This window comes from Canis aureus, chromosome 9 (genome assembly GCF_053574225.1).
Source record: "Canis aureus isolate CA01 chromosome 9, VMU_Caureus_v.1.0, whole genome shotgun sequence".
NCBI classification, from domain to species: Eukaryota; Metazoa; Chordata; class Mammalia; order Carnivora; family Canidae; genus Canis; species Canis aureus.
This window is the reverse complement of record NC_135619.1, coordinates 40069564-40085434: the sequence shown is the minus strand read 5'-3', so window position 1 is coordinate 40085434 and position 15871 is coordinate 40069564. Positions and strand designations below refer to the sequence as shown.

Sequence of the window (15871 nt, the reverse complement as noted above, 5' to 3'; positions counted from 1 at the left end):
AAGGAAGGAAGAAAGAAGAAAGAAAGAAAGAAAGAAAGAAAGAAAGAAAGAAAGAAAGAAAGAAAGAAAAAAGAAAGAAAGAAAGAAAGAAAGAAAGAAAGAAAGAAAGAAAGAAAGAAAGAAAGAAAGAAAGAAAGAAAGAAAGAAAGAAAAAAGAGGGATCCCTGGGTGGCATAGCGGTTTGGCGCCTGCCTTTGGCCCAGGGCGCGATCCTGGAGACCCGGAATCGAATCCCACATCGGGCTCCCGGTGCATGGAGCCTGCTTCTCCCTCTGCCTATGTCTCTGCCTCTCTCTCTCTCTCTCTGTGTGACTATCATAAGTAAATAAAAATTTAAAAAAAATACCTGAAAGAGAGAAAGAAAGAAAGAAAGAAAGAAAGAAAGAAAGAAAGAAAGAAAGAAAGAAAGAAAGGATCAAATCCAGAGCCTCAGCAATTCTACTGGGCTTTTTTTTTTTTTTTTTCAAGATTTTATTTATTTGAGACAGAAGGGAGAGAGAGAGAGCCTGAGCAGGGGCAGGGAGAGAGGGAGACAACCAGACTCCCCACTAAGTGGCTTGATCCCAGGATCCTGGGATCATGACCTGAGCCAAATGGCAGATGCTTAACCAACTGAGCCACGCAGGCGCCCAAAACTAAATACACTCTTATAACACAATCCAGCAATCGCACTTCTTGATATTTATTCAGATAAGTTGAAAACTTATGTCCACACAAAAATGTTTATAGCAGCTTTAATCATAACCGCCAGAACTTGGAAGCAACCAAATTGTCCAGTATGTGAATGGGTAAATCAAATGTGTTGCATCCAGACAATGGGATAATGTTCAGCACTAACAAGAAATGAGCTATCAGGCCATGAAAAGACATGCAGGAAACTTAAATATGTATTTCTAAGTGAAAGAAGCCAATTTGAAACGGCTACCAACTGTACAATTCCAACTATATGACATTCTGGAAGAGACCAAACTATAAAAAAATCAGTGGTTGATGTGGTGGGGATGGTGAGGATATCCAGGGAGAGCACAGTGAATCTGGGGAGTAAAAATGCTCTGGGTGCCTGTCATTCTACATTGGTCCAAACACACAGAACACACAACACCAATAGTGAACTCTAATGTAAACTATGGACTTTGAGTGATTATGATGTATCTATGAAGGTTCATCCTTAGAAAGAAAGAAAAGAGAGAGAGAGAGAGAGAGGAAGAAAAGAAAAAGAAAGCACCATTCTATTAAGTAATGTTGATACTAGGGGAGATTATGTATAAGTTGGGACAGGAAGTATATGGGAAGTCCTCTACCTCTCAATTTTGTTGTGAACCTAAAAAAATTCTTTGAAAAAAATATACTCCCATTCATGGACTGAAATTGAAATTGAAAATAAAAGAAAAAAATTAAAATCAACCAAAAGGGAAAGATAATGTATCTAAAACTAAATTATAAATCACATTTCTCATCAATGATAGATGCCAAAGGACTGAAAAATAATATATTAAAATGTTGAGTGGAGTTGGGCATGTGGGTGGCTCAGTGGTTGAGCATCTGCTTTTGGCTCAGGTCGTGATCCCAGGGCCCTGGGATTGAGTCCCGCATCAGGGTCCCCACAGGGAGCCTGCTTCTCCCTCTGCCTGTGTCTCTGCCTCTCTCTGTGTTTCTCATGAATAAATAAATAAAATCTTTTTAAAAAATGTTGAGGGGATCTCCACTTTTGGACAAGATGAAATAAATGTTAAAAAATAAATAGCTCCAAGAAGAGTCCACTCTCTGTAGCTCAGGGGTTCTCAACCTTGACATTATTGATATTTCAGACGAGATAATTTTATTGTTGTTGTTCAGGGTAAGGGCAGGACTATTTTGTGTACTGTAGCATATTTAGCAACATCTCTAATCCCTACCCACTAGATGCCAGTAACAACTTCCCACTTCTAATAGCAAAAAAATGTCTTCAGACACTGTCAAATGTCACCCAAAGGGCAATTCATCCCCAACTGAGGTCTCTCCTCTCTAGCCAAAGGTCTTGGAAGAGGACAGCTCTAAAGGATAGAATATCTTTTAATATACCTAGCCCACTCTAAGCAAACACCATGAAAAAGCCACATCCCTGTGCCTCTCCACCAGGCACTGTGCCTGAGGGAAGGAGCCCTGCTGACCATCCCCGCCCTACACTAACAAAGCAGAGGAAGCAAGCCTCCTCTGCCCAGGGTGTGCCACCCATGGGGCAAGGTGGAGTCTCGTTGACCATCCCTGTCCTGCACTAAGATGAAATCAGGAAAGAGACAGTGCTCATTCCTCTCTGCACTGCCACAGTGACCACCAAGGCTACAGACTATGAAGGAAAGTACTATCAACCACCACACTGGACCACGTGGAGGACAACAGAGCAGCTGCCTCATCTTAGCTGGAGGTAGGGGGTGGTGGTAAAGACTACAGAGAAGAGGGAACTGGATAAACTTATAAAATGGTCCATGCATAAAATCAATCTTAACACAGGAAAGTTTTGAAAACTGAACTACATTGAAAGAATACACAGGCACAACATTCTAGTAGGGGTGAGGATGTCATCGTTCCTTATGTACCATCTACCGAATCTTTTTTTTTTTTAATTTATTTATTTGAGAAAGAAAGAGAACACAAGCAGAGGAAGGGGCAGAGGGAGAGGGAGAAGCAGGCTCCCTGCTAAGCAAGGAGACTGTTGCGGGGCTCCATCCCAGGTCCCCAGGATCATGACCTGAGCCGAAGGCAGACGCATAACCAACCGAGCCATCCAGGTGCCCCCCCCCACCCCCATCTGCCAATTATGATAACAGTCAAGATAAAGGAAAATGAATAGACAAAGACAATATTGGAAATATTATGAAAGCAGTTTTGACCTTACTGGCCCTCTAAAGTCTTAGAGACCTCCACCATGCAGGGTTGCTAGGTCCACACTTTGAGAACGTTGGAATAAAGAGGGGCATCCAAAGAAGAGTCTCATAGTGGAGAAACAGACCAAATGTGGCAACCATGTGTGTGGTTACTCCTTGCAAAGCACCAAGCTTATTCAATAGATTGACAAAAATTGAGGAAATAAACCTAAAAGTAGATCTTTCCTTAAAGAACATACAGACTAGAGAAAGGGAAAAAACGAAAAAAGAAAGAAAAAGAAAGAAAAAAACTTAGGAAGTATAGATAAAATGAGCAATGGATTCTGTTGAGAATCTGTTGGACATTTGTACCTATTGGAGAGTTTAGAAAGACTTCAAAGAGAAAACAGCATGTGATTTGGCCACAATGGGAGAGAGAATCCCTTTTACAAAAATAATTTCAGGTTCCTACCTTCTAATAATTTTATATGGGCTGATTTATGTCAGATAAAAATGTACATGTTTGTCTCTAGGATCCAAATCAATTTATTAAAACTAAGATAGTCTTACCTTAATTATGAGTAGCTAACGGCTGTGATTACATCTCTTTTACTGTAGAATAGCTTTTGGGTGTTAAGTAGCAACCAAAAAAAAATCAAGATGTTCAAAATCTCAAGAAAAGGACATGCAGTAAAAATCAACATTTACCATTGAAGAAAACCTCTTTGAGTAGTTTCATATTCTAAACTCTGAGTCAATTTTAAAGCAAGAATTCAGCATGCAATTTGCTACACAGAAAAATATTATCAGTAGTCAAGAATTCTCCAGTTTCCAGGCATCCGTCATCCTCTCAATAAGTCAAAAACAATAGTTTGAGATGAATAAAATCACAAATAGAAACTTAAAAGCTTAAGTAGTCTCTTACCCCCTTACAATGCTTCACACACTGACAAGGCACCTTAATAAAATCCATTTGCCCCCATAAGAAAACAGCTTCTCTTTGATGGAGTTCTCATTCCCCTTATTTTTCTTATTCTGGGACCTTCACTGACTTTTAGCCCTAATTTCATAGCTTTGTCCTGAGTCCATCTTTTAACTTTTCCAAAAATGAGAACTTTGAGTGTTTCAATTTTTAAAAATTCTTTTTTTTTTTAAGATTTTATTTATTTATCCATGAGAGACAGAGAGAGAGAGAGGCAGAGACACAGGCAGAAGGAGAAGTAGGCTCGGGCAGGGAGCCTGATGCAGGACTCAATCCCAGGACCCCAGGATCACAACCTGAGCTAAAACCAGACACTCAACCACTGGGCCACCTACTGGTTTTTAATTTTTAAAAATTTTTAAATTTTTAATTTAAATTCTTAAAAAATTAAAAATTTTTAAATTTTCAAAAAATTTTAATGGTTTTCATAAAAGTAATTCACAAAGCATATAGGCTTGTTTACTTGAAATCCCCCTCAGCAGCACCTCATTCAGACATGTCTTTCCCAATAACAGCTCCAAGACCAAAACCTCTCCTTCCCTGCCCCACCATCATTCCTACAGCACAACAGCTCTCTGGTAGGAGGAAAGAGAATGATTTCTTTTCTGAGCAAGGCAATTATCATTTCAGGCTTTACCGCCTCAGTGTTATCTAGAGTTTTAAAGAGGAATGTGATACTCCAAACAAAAAGCTAGTTGAAGTAGATGCTAAAAGTTTTACAGGGAGTATGGCTGACAGACTCAAAGATGGTCTCCAACTGCCCTCATCTTCTGATACTCACACCCTTGTGTAATCTCTTCTCTTTGAGTTCAGCAGAATCTCTAATTTGCTTCTAAACAATAAAATACATCAACGGTGATGAGATGTCACTTCTGTGATTCTATCACTTAGGATTTTAATACCTATCTTGCTAGGAGACTTCGTTTCTTGCTAGCTGTGATGAAGTAAGTGGATATACTGAAGAGATTCATGTATTAAGGACCTGAGAGGGAACTCCAGCCAACAAGAAATGGAGATCTTCAGTCCACGAGACTGCCAGGGTCTGAACCCAGCCAACAAGTGATACGCTGATAATATGCCAGCATAAGCCTGGAAGTAGATCCTTCCCCAGTCAAGTCTCAGGCCTTCAGATGAGAACCCAGACCTGACTGACACCTTAATTGCAGCTTTGCAAACTCCCAATATCCAGAAGTTCCATCCAGACTCATGACTTAACAGAGCTAGGAGACAGATGTGTTGTTTTAAGGCACTAAGTTTGTGGTAATTTGTTGCACAGCAAAAGATAACAAATACGGGGGGGGGGGGACAAATACAGGGGGAGCACAAAGAAAAATTATAATTACCACCACTAACATCTAACAATTGATTTTATGCTGATGGACCAGTCAAGAGGAACATTATAATGTGCCTCTAAAAAGCCTAAGGACAGGATGGTAAGAGTCTGAGGGATGAAGAGCTATCTATCCTCTACTTTCTAATTATGGAGAAGCAGGGGAGGGCTGGTTGAAAGCAGCCTAGCTGCTGGGGACTCTACAAACCTGAAGTTGACAGAATCAGTGTGGTTCAACCACAGTTCAAAGGAATAATGAAAGTGAAGAAAAAACAGATTGGCAGATAAGGAGAGTTAGAGCATGGGCTGAAATGCAAGAGAAACAGGAAATATCAAGATGGGCAGTGGGAGTATGAGATGGAGAAAGGTTACTCTCAGTCAGAACCTGGATTGCCAAGAACAGGATCAGCAGGGACATCAGGCAGATGAGGTCATCATGGACATTATTAGAAGACAACGCCTTTGTAAAGCTTGATAATGGGCCGACCAGAAATTTCTTCAGGTTTATCAACATCACTGGTCAGGCTTTTATAAGACTTCAGAACCAGGAGGGTATCAAACTCCAGGGAGACCCCCTAAAATAACATCCATCCAGTACTACAACCACCCATCAGTCATGCCCAAGTGAGGGGCAAAACTACAAAGTCCAAAGATATCACTAGGAGCAAGTTAGCATAGAGGATCCCATAGCCCTTTTGGATCTTCCGTAAAAGACATAAATAGCTGTTGCAGTGCCTCTAAGAGCCCATCACTAAAATTGTCCTAGATTATTAAAAATTACATGTGTTCACATGCACCGCAAACCCACATGTTCATGGTACATGCTGCAAGTATACTTGTGCAAAACTGATAAGAGTTGGGAAGGAAAACGTCATGATTTAATACATCTATTTTAAATCTGAGTTGTCTACCTTAGGGTGATTTCTCCTAGATTCACTTCTGTAGAGTCCTATATTTCTAAACAGATAATTTGGTATTCATTTTATATTCTTCACAAAGAAAAGTGGAATCAATGACTAGGACTCCATTTCTAAAGGACAGATTATCTCTGCAACATGAACTATACATACACTACAGGCTGGATCTTGTAGAGGGTGAGGAGACATTTTTAATGCCTACTATGTGCACCATCTTATTTAATTTTTACAACTTCTCAGAGTGGAATAAGATAGCTCTGGGAAGTTAAACAATTTACCCGTGGTTACCCAGGCAGTGAGTGTTAGGTCCAATGTTCAGAGCTCAGGCACTTCTGAAGCTAAGCTTATACTTTCTTCCACTATCACAGAGTTCATCAGCCTTTTCAATTGTCTATTGAGCTAAGTCAGTGGAAAATCTAAGTTTCATTGGTAATAGATTAAAGGAGTCTATAAATATGCAAGTATGTAAGCCAGGGGAATTTTCACAGAGGGTGGATAAAATCATTTTATGTTTCTTAATCTTTGTTTCATTGCAAATCAAACTATAAAATGTGACACTGCATTCCTAAAATTAGAACTCTCAAGGATCTCATACTCTTATTTTCAATAAGAAAATCTATCATAAAGGGATGGTATCTATGCATACATTTAAACAACCTAAAATCATATGTGTATAATCTGTTAAGGGAAGTATAATAGTTGTGTATAAGAATTTTATTTGTGCTTCAGATACCTCCTTAATTTAGTAAAAAGAGCTGTCAAAGATTTTACCATCATTTTACATACATAATCATTGTTAAAAGGCATAGTGGGCATCTTTTTATCAATCTATTATGTTAAATAATAGCTAATAACTAAATGATATTCTAGTGACCTAAAAGAACAAATGTCATCCAAATTTACCATATGCAGGAAAAGGCTTATTCTTCCCAAGAGATCTGGCCCATTTCTATACAAAACATTGGAAAGTCAGCTCAGCAAGAAAAGGCTTCTCTGGGCTTACCAAATCAAAGATGCCATGCTGAAATTAAAGCAATGGAATTCTACTCATTCAGCATGAAGTTAGTCATTCTGACTTTCAGAATCTTTCAATAGGGTAACAGCAAATAGGTAAATCAATCCAGAATACTGTCTCCATACACATCTTTATGTTTTCTTCAAGTATTTAATTCTTGGTTGAAAACAGGAGGAGGAGTTTGGAAAACAGAACAAGAACAAGCAGCTTCTCAGATTCTTTTTTCTAAACTATTTATAATTACTAGGCTTAGTCAGCTTTTCAAACTTAAAACAAGCGTACAACCCTTGTATGTCAAATCAATACGTCCTCAGCACTAGGGTTACTATTCTAACCAATCTAACAATATCTAAATGCTATCATCTCTTATTTTGGAAGTGTTCCTTTTCCTAAGTACACTAGCAGCATGGGCGTTCTGGGAGGGAAAAAGTGTGCACAGAGGCCCACTGAGGCATCAGTGGTTAAAGCGACATGATATCTGGAATTTGCTTGCAGAATACCTTCTCTCAAAAACATAGTGGAGAGATAGATGCAATAAGGTTGGCAAAATACTGAGTACGTGGAGGTTTATTGTACTCTTCTCTCTTCCTTTTTATGTATGAGGTTTTCTGTGATTAACAGCTTTATTAGTGTTATGATCTCAGACCAAAATTAGGAGTCCAGAATTAAGGGTCTTTCAACAAGATTTTTTTTCAGAACATAAACTTAATAGTATTAGACCACATTACTTAGAACTACAGACTGTCATCCCACCATTGTCATTTCTAAATGACATTTAATGACATTTCTAAATTGTTGGGTTTGTTTGTTTGTTTGTTTCTTTCTTTCTTTCTTTCTTTCTTAACAGAAGAGTTGCAAGAATAGTTCAAATAATTCCTAGATTCCCCAAATGTTAAAATGTCGCCACATTTTCTTTCTTTCTTCCTTGTATAACACACATATACATATAAATGCACACTTATGTACTTATTTCCTCCTAAACCATGATATTTGGTTCCAGACATCATGTCCCCTTAGCTGTAAATACGTGCTTCCCTTAAGAATATATTCTCTCCCAAACTACAATAAAAATATTATATTTAAAGAATTTAACTTTGACACAAGGTTATTATCCAATATATAATCTATATTCAAATTTCACCAATTACCACCAAACACCATTGTCCTTTAGAGCATTTTTTTCCCCAATTTAGGGTCTGACCCAAAATCATCCACTGTGTTTCCTTGTCTCTGGTCTCCCTCAATCTCGAATAGTGCCTCAGCCCTTTCTCATGCCATAGACTTCTGTGGAATGTCTCTTGATTTGCATTTGTCTGAGATTTCCTCTTGATTAGAATCAGATTATACATTTTTGGCACAACTGGCATTGTGTCCTTCCACTGTCTCATACCAGGAAGCACAGGATATCCATTTGCCCCATTACAGGTGATATTAACTTTGATTATTTGTACAATGGAGTATACACCCATGTTTCTCTACTGTAAAATTAACATATTCCCCTTTGCAATTACTATAAGTCATCTGTGGGAAAATTCTCCAGGAATGTAAATATTCTGGTCTTCAAGTTTTCACACAATAGTTTAGCATCCACGGATGATTTTTGCATGAATCAATTGTTACTATGATAGTTACAAAGTAGCAATTTTCCAAGTCTTAGTTGGTCTATATTTTTTAATTGGCACTATTTGTAAGCTTTTTAATAATTATTAGAATTGGAAAGAAATTTACTCAAGAACGGGTCCATTTTCACTCAAAGTCAAGCAATTTTCTTTTAAATCCTGAACAGCACCTTTCTGGCAGAAGTTCCCATCTTCACCTGCTAAGGACCTGCATTTGATTTTTCCTTTCGCTGCTCTCTCTTCCTTCTATCCTGAGCACTAAGCACAGGGTAGAAATTGCTGATGGGGGCAGGTAGGATGAGGAAAAGAAATTCCAGGTTACTGACCAAAAGCAGAAAGGAGGGAATGGCCACTAGCAGAGGTGGCCTGTGGGGTAGCTTGTGAATGGACCAAGCCAAAATGACACAAGATCAACCAGTAAACCAGGAGCAACCAGATGGGGACCAGATGTTCCCCTTATGAAGCCAAATGTTTGTCAACACAGCCACAAAGACCCATCCACTTGAGACTTGCCTGAGATTTCTGGGGTATAATACAATTACATATTTCCAACATTGCCCAAACAGGCCTACCTATTCCTGGGAAACTATTCTTTTTTTTTTAATAAATTTATTTTTATTGGTGTTCAATTTGTCAACATACAGAATAACACTCAGTGCTCATCCCGTCAAGTGCCCACCTCAGTGCCCACCACCCAGTCACCCCCACCCCCCACCCACCTCCTCTTCCACCACCCCTAGTTTGTTTCCCAGAGTTAGGAGTCTTTCATGTTCTGTCTCCCTTCTGAGAAACTATTCTCATAAACAGACTACAGTGACTTCAATAATAAGGACTTCATAAGGAGAAATATTAGTAATAAAACAAATGACATAAATGGAAGAAAAAGAAAAAATACTTCACTGTGATTTGGAAACCCAAGATTATCTGGAACACTTGTTACTGGGGCAATCACGAAACATAGTTCAAATACCTGAGTACCACCACTTTATATAATATACTGGGCTAACAGCAGTTTTTCCCTACTAGTCTTTTTTTCCTATTACAATTCTTCCAAATTTTTCAATCTTTTAGAGATCTTATAACCTCAATTATCCAAATAAAAATATGAATAGCCCAAGAGGAATTTAGTTGGAGGATCGAAAGTTCCTTATCATGTCATGATAACTCACTGAAAACCAAGCTGAGGTCCTCAGCTTCTCCATTCCTCCTTGGGAATGGGCTCTTAGGCATAAGATATTTTTTCTTCTATTTGTTACATTATTTTTTGTCAAGGTTGTAAGCTGCCAGGCAAATATTTTTAAAGTATCTCTGTATTTTATATCCATTTACATACCACATTCATAAAGGTACTTCTGGATTCCTTCCAGAAATGACTGGAGTAGAGCATTCAGATTTTGCCTGGCTTTAGAACCAATATTTCTCTCAAGCGGAAATTTCCTGGGGGAGAAAACGGGGAGAGCAGTCAGCTAGAGCCCCACGGCAGCACTGTGCCCAGGTGTGATATCTTCATGAGGCCATGTACTAAGCGCACAGCAAAAGGACAGGATTACTGAAGAAGTGACTGTCACTCTGTGCGCCCACCTGCCTCTCACCTGCAGAGGTGGTGAGAAGGATGGGAAGCACAGTAGCTTCAACACCATCTGGAACTTGTTAAAAATGTAAATTCTCAGGCAGCAGCCAAAGTTCCTGTATCAGAAACTCTGGGGTGGGGCCCAGCAATCTTTTAACAAGCTCTCAGGTCATTAGATACACATTTAAGTCTGAAACTTACTACATTAAAAGATAGATGATGATAGATAGATAGATAGATAGATAGATAGATAGATAGATAGATAGATAGATAGATGGATGCCTGGGTGGCTCAGTTAGTTAAGCATCTGCTTTCTGCTCAGGTCACAATCCCTGGGTCCTAGGATAGAGCCAGGCTTCTTGCTCAATTGGGAGCCTGCTTCTCCTTCTCCTTCTGCCTGCCACTCCCCCTGCTTGTGTGCTGTCACTCTCTCTCTGTCAAATAAATAAATAAAATCTTTAAAAAACTATTAGAGAGATACCAGAGTATTTTTTTTAAAAAAAAAAAAAAGCTCTTGAGGTAATTATAATATGCAGCTAAGCTGAGAACTCTGTGTCCGGGAAAAGCCCTGGGCTCTCTAGTTTCAGAACCAACTTTATGATAACTATAAGAGGACTCTGGGACTTGAAGCTGTAAACATGGTCAAGATTTAGGGAGCATTTTTCAAGACAGTGGCTGAAAATACCTCCCTTCTCTTCATTTCCATAGTAGAAACACGTAGGAAGTCTCTCACATTACTTCTGAAGAAGAACAAAGACAAACTAATTATCCTCTACACTCTGGAAACTTTTCAGATTTCCAGCTTCATCCCAGCTGAGAACAAACAGATTTTAGACCATGCCAAAAAACCAGCTCATGAGATAATCTGATTGAATCTTATAATTTTTTCCACAAACAAAATAAATGGAATAAAGTTTGGTTCTTCAGTAGAGTTAAGTATACCATGTAAGGAAGTAGAAGAAACATTTATCTAAATACATTGGGACAGAATATGACCAATTTTTTTCTAGAATACCAAATGTATCATCTTTGCCCAAAATATAGAAAATGAATAACACTGTCCTACTGCATTTGTGTGATGCAAATGCCTATAGATACTTCACGCTCCTCCGGTTTTGTTTTCTTTAAGAAACACAAGAATAAGGCCATATGTAACGATCCTCCTCTTTGTTGGGTCTTACTTTGGTAACAAAAGCCTAAATCCATAATTTCTTTTCCTAGCCTCCCCCCCTTAAGAAAAGTTAGCCAGATCACCCTTTTATAAATGAGGAAAGAAAAAAGGAGGCTTGGCCAGATTAGCTGATTATCAAAACATGATCTACATTTTTTCCATTTAAAAAAGGGGAGAGCACGTTGGTGTCTCCACACATATAAAATGATGGTAAAGAGGGTGAGCAACCACCCTTTACTGAGGGCCAGCTCTGTGCCCATCACTGTGCAAAAGATACGTCAGCTTTGTCCTGACTTTAAAGATAAACCAAGGACATCGGAGGTGGCCCCGCTACTAGTGAACTTCAGAAGTTTAAAATACAGATCTGTTTGGCTACCCAAACCCATGCTCTCCACACTATACCAAACTGTGTGTTCTTGGCTGGGATAATAGCTTGTTTAAAAGAAAAATAATCATTATGGCAGACATGTGAACCCCCATCTTCCCATATTTGTCCCATCTCACCCCTCAAAAATGCCAACCAAAGCTCCTCTCTCACCAAGACATGCATTCGTTTGTTCATTCATTCCCGGATTCCTTCACATGCGCCAGGTGTGTGTGTGGCGAGGGCTCTGGACGCGGCACCTCTGCAAGGTAAGGATAGGGCAGGAGTGGCTGTGGCTCTGCTCTGAGCTCCCTCTGAGACCCTATTAGTAAGTATCCAGCTTCCAGTACTTCTTACTTAACCAGCTTTCATAGACGTGCTTGCATTTCCAAAGCACCGAGCCAAGAGAGCGGTGGTGCCAGGATGCTCAAGGGAGGCCAGCTCAGCGCCTTCCCCACTTCCATTCAGTAGTTGTGACCTATGTGCGCGCGCCAGCCTCGCCCCCTCGCCCCGTGCGCGGTGACCAGACGCCGGCTCTGGCCGGCCCTCGGCTGCCCGCTGGGGACACGGCCCAGCGGGGGCCACCGGGCGGCCGACCGGGCAGGCCCCCGCATCCTCAGGAGGCACGCGGCGGGTCACCCGAACTCGAGGCGAGCCTTGAGCCGCCGGCGCCTCGGTGCCAGGGCTCCCCAAAGCCTGGGTCTGGCGCCTGGGGCACTGCCCCCGGGGCTCGCTGGCAGGCCCCGCGGCATCGCTGTGTCCCCTCCGCGGCGGCGCCCGCCCCCGCCACAGCCCTCCCGGGCCAGCCGCCAGGGGCACCTGCGCCCCTCGGTCCCGCCGGGCGGCACGGGGTGCGACGGGCACGGGGCGCAGGCGCTCCCCCGGGGGCGACGGGGATCCCACCGCTGCTCCCGCGAGCCTGGCACAAAGGCAGGCGTCAGCAGGAGGAGACCCCCCTTGGGCCCCGCGGCCTCCCCCCGGGGCCTCGGCGGCCCGAGCGCACTTACTGCCAGTCGCCATGGTCCGGCGAGGGGCTGCCGGGCGGCCGCCCGCGGCTGGGGTGGCGGCACCGAGCCGGCCGGGCGCGCTCCTCGCCAGGCCCCGCGCGCTCCGGAGCCGCGCCGCGCACCGCCCCTCCCGCCGCGCGCTCCCGCCGCGCCGCCCCGCGCCCCCGCCCCGCCGCCGGGTCGGCCCTGCCCCGAGAGCCCGGCCCCGAGAGCCCGCCCCGCGGCCGCCCCCCGCGGCCCCTCGCGGCCCCGGCCTCGCTCCCGCCCCCCGGACGATGCGGGCGCCCCGGCCGCGCCGGGGTCTGCCCGCCGCGCTGCCTTCCGCTCCCCTGCATTCCCCCGGGACGTTCCCGTTCTCGGCGTCGCGTCACCTTCGCCGGTTCCACCTCCTCTGTGCCCAGGCTTCCTGCCCAACCCTGCGGCCTGGGACCCACGCTCAGCCCCGGCTGGAAAGAGCCGAGCGTGGAAAGGGGCTGAGAGCGGGAGGCAGCGCTCCCGCAGCGACCTGCCGGGACACCCGCTCAGCGCCCGCCGGCCCGCAGGTCCCAGGGGCCTGTGTCCCCACCCGGCACATGGCGGGCTCTGACAGCTACCCGTCGCCTGGGCGGACGGACGGCTGTATGACCCGAGGCCTGCAGGGGCATGAGCACATGAGGGACCGACTACACGGCCAGCTGACTGCGGGCCGACTGGACGAGCGACCGAGTGACAGGTGACCACGGCCCAAACCACAGCCCCGCCAGCGAAGGATGGACGCCGGACGCCCGGGGAACTGCATCAGCCCGAATGAGGGAGGCAGGCCGCTCTGTGGCTTCATAGACCATGGCCGGAGGGCTCGGAGTCACAGCCTTCTGCGACACGTGTCTGACACGTGTCTAGCTCGAAGTTCACACACTGATTTCTTTTTTTTTTTTTTAAGATTTTATTTATTTATTAATGAGAGATACAGAGACAGAGAGACAGAGACACAGGGAGAAGCAGGCTCCATGCGGGGAGCCCAGCGTGGGACTGGATCCCAGGTGTCCAGGATCACACCCTGGGCCGAAGGCGGCGCTAAACCGCTGAGCCACCGGGGCTGCCCCACAGACTGATTTCTGATGGACTTGGTATATCGGCGGTGGTACGTGAGAACCCCAGATCCTTTACATAAAGAACCAAATAGCTCAAACATATGTTCTAAAGCACAAGGCAGCCTAGTTACTCCTTCCAAATATTATCTATTTGATGCATTTGAGGATCCACATTCAACCCACCTCATAGGGATCCCGACAGGGATCTTCCCAGCCCCAGGCTAGACACCAAGAAGACAGCGGGGTTAAGAGGTAGCTCCCATCTGACTGGGAAGAGCAGGGAATAACACAGGTTGATAATCTGATCAGGTTCTACATCCAAAGCCAGGACAACCTGAGTGGGACCCACGGGCATCAGTTTTTTTGTTTGCTTTTAATCCCTGTGTGTTTAACACAGGTGATTCTGAGGCATACTTGTATTTAACAAGCACCAAGATCTGGCTCATTGGTCTTCAGAGCAACCCTCTGTGGTGGGTCCCCAAAGCAAAAAGACTTGAAATGGATCAGATGCAGAAAAAGAAAAAAGAAAAAAGGGATCCCTGGGTGGCGCAGCGGTTTGGCGCCTGCCTTTGGCCCAGGGCGCGATCCTGGAGCCCCAGGATCAAATCCCAAGTTGGGCTCCCAGTGCATGGAGCCTGCTTCTCCCTCTGCCTATGTCTCTGCCTCTGTGTGTGTGTGTGTGTGTGTGTGTGACTATCATAAATAAATTTAAAAATTAAAAAAAAAAAGAAAGAAAAAAGAAAAAAATGTAAAGATTGCCCCCGGAGTTTGGAACCTGTTCGAAACCCACAAACCAGTAGGTTAAGCTGCTGTGATGGGAAGATCATGAGTTGGGTTTGAACTCATTTGAAGGGTCAGTAGAACATTCATGAGGCTCTTTATTCATTAATTGTACTTACTTTTCTAAGTCAGAAAGCATTTGAAAAGTGATAACTCCAAGTATAAATTCAGTAAATGCTTTCTGAATAACTGATCTGTTTGATAGCAAGTATATTAGCCTGGAGCCAGATGAGGGATGAGAAGGGGTTGAGAAGTACATGGATGCCAAAGAAGTGGAGGCCCCAGGTATAGACAATTCTCTCCCAAACGTTAGCAGTGCAGGGAATGAAAGGGGATGGAGAGCTTTAGGGGAGGGGAGGGTTGAGGTAAGACTGGTTTTTGTTTTTCTTTTTTAAGGTAGAGGACTTTTCAACAGGAAGAATTATTTCTGTCCACATGTTCTAGTATGTAAAAGAGAAAAAATGTTTGCTTTTCTATAACTAAGTTGACCTTCTGGCCGGGGGCCCCATTCCACCTGAGGCTAGGGAGCTTGATTTTTAATTAGCTCAGGGTAAACTCCATTGATTCAGGTTTTTCTTGGGTAATTCCATTTTCTTGCCCTCCCCCCCCCCCCCCCCGCTTTTCTGGGGGATGCATCCAGGCTGGAGGAAAGAGCTGGACAGCATCAGCATGGTTTGCCAACAAATAAGACATTTAATGAGATGAATATCCCCAGAGGTCTCAGCTTCTCCAACCTCTCTGGAAATTCCCTGGCAATGGGACTTTTCTCTAAGAAGGGGAGTAGGGGGAATGGGTGCAGGATATTTGCAACTACATCTAACTACAGTCGGTAGCTTAAGCAGTAGAAATATCTTCTCTCACATAAGAATGAACCCAAGGTTGAGGGGTTCTGTGGTGTGTTTAGCATCTCAACAAAGTCATGAAAATTCAGACTCTTTCCATCTTCCTACTCTGCCATCCTCACTTTGTGGATAAGAAGACTGCCACAGCACCAACAGCTCATATCCTTACATGGTATTCCAGAAGTTGCAGGATTCCTTCTCATCTCTCTCTTTTTAATCAGGGGAGATAATCTCTGTTAAAAAAACAAAAACAAAAACCCTCAAAAGAAAAAAAAAAAAAAAACCTCAAAAGCCTTCTCCTTCTATTCCAGCTGCAATGGGAGGCTGGGAAAGCAAGTGTTCACTTTTTTTTTAAGAATTT

The 15871-nt window shown here is 43.3% G+C and overlaps 1 protein-coding gene across 8 annotated transcripts in view; it reads right to left on the bottom strand.

Moving 5' to 3' along the window:
- SYT16 (synaptotagmin 16) overlaps nucleotides 1–13208 on the bottom strand; it is a 234343-nt gene extending 221135 nt beyond the window's left edge. For 2 of the 8 annotated variants that reach the window (XM_077909550.1, XM_077909559.1), the window contains exons 1-3: nucleotides 12819–12879; nucleotides 11986–12073; nucleotides 10040–10143 (exon numbers count right to left, since the gene is read on the bottom strand). In XM_077909550.1, the coding sequence (XP_077765676.1) occupies nucleotides 10040–10143; nucleotides 11986–11993 (112 nt within the window). In that variant the 5' untranslated portion in view covers nucleotides 11994–12073; nucleotides 12819–12879. Of the gene's footprint in view, nucleotides 1–10039; nucleotides 10144–11985; nucleotides 12074–12818; nucleotides 12926–13189 lie in introns of those variants that run through there. The other 6 variants (XM_077909556.1, XM_077909551.1, XM_077909555.1 and 3 more) reach the window with 5 other exon arrangements.
- Between the last annotated feature and the right edge of the window lie 2663 nt (nucleotides 13209–15871).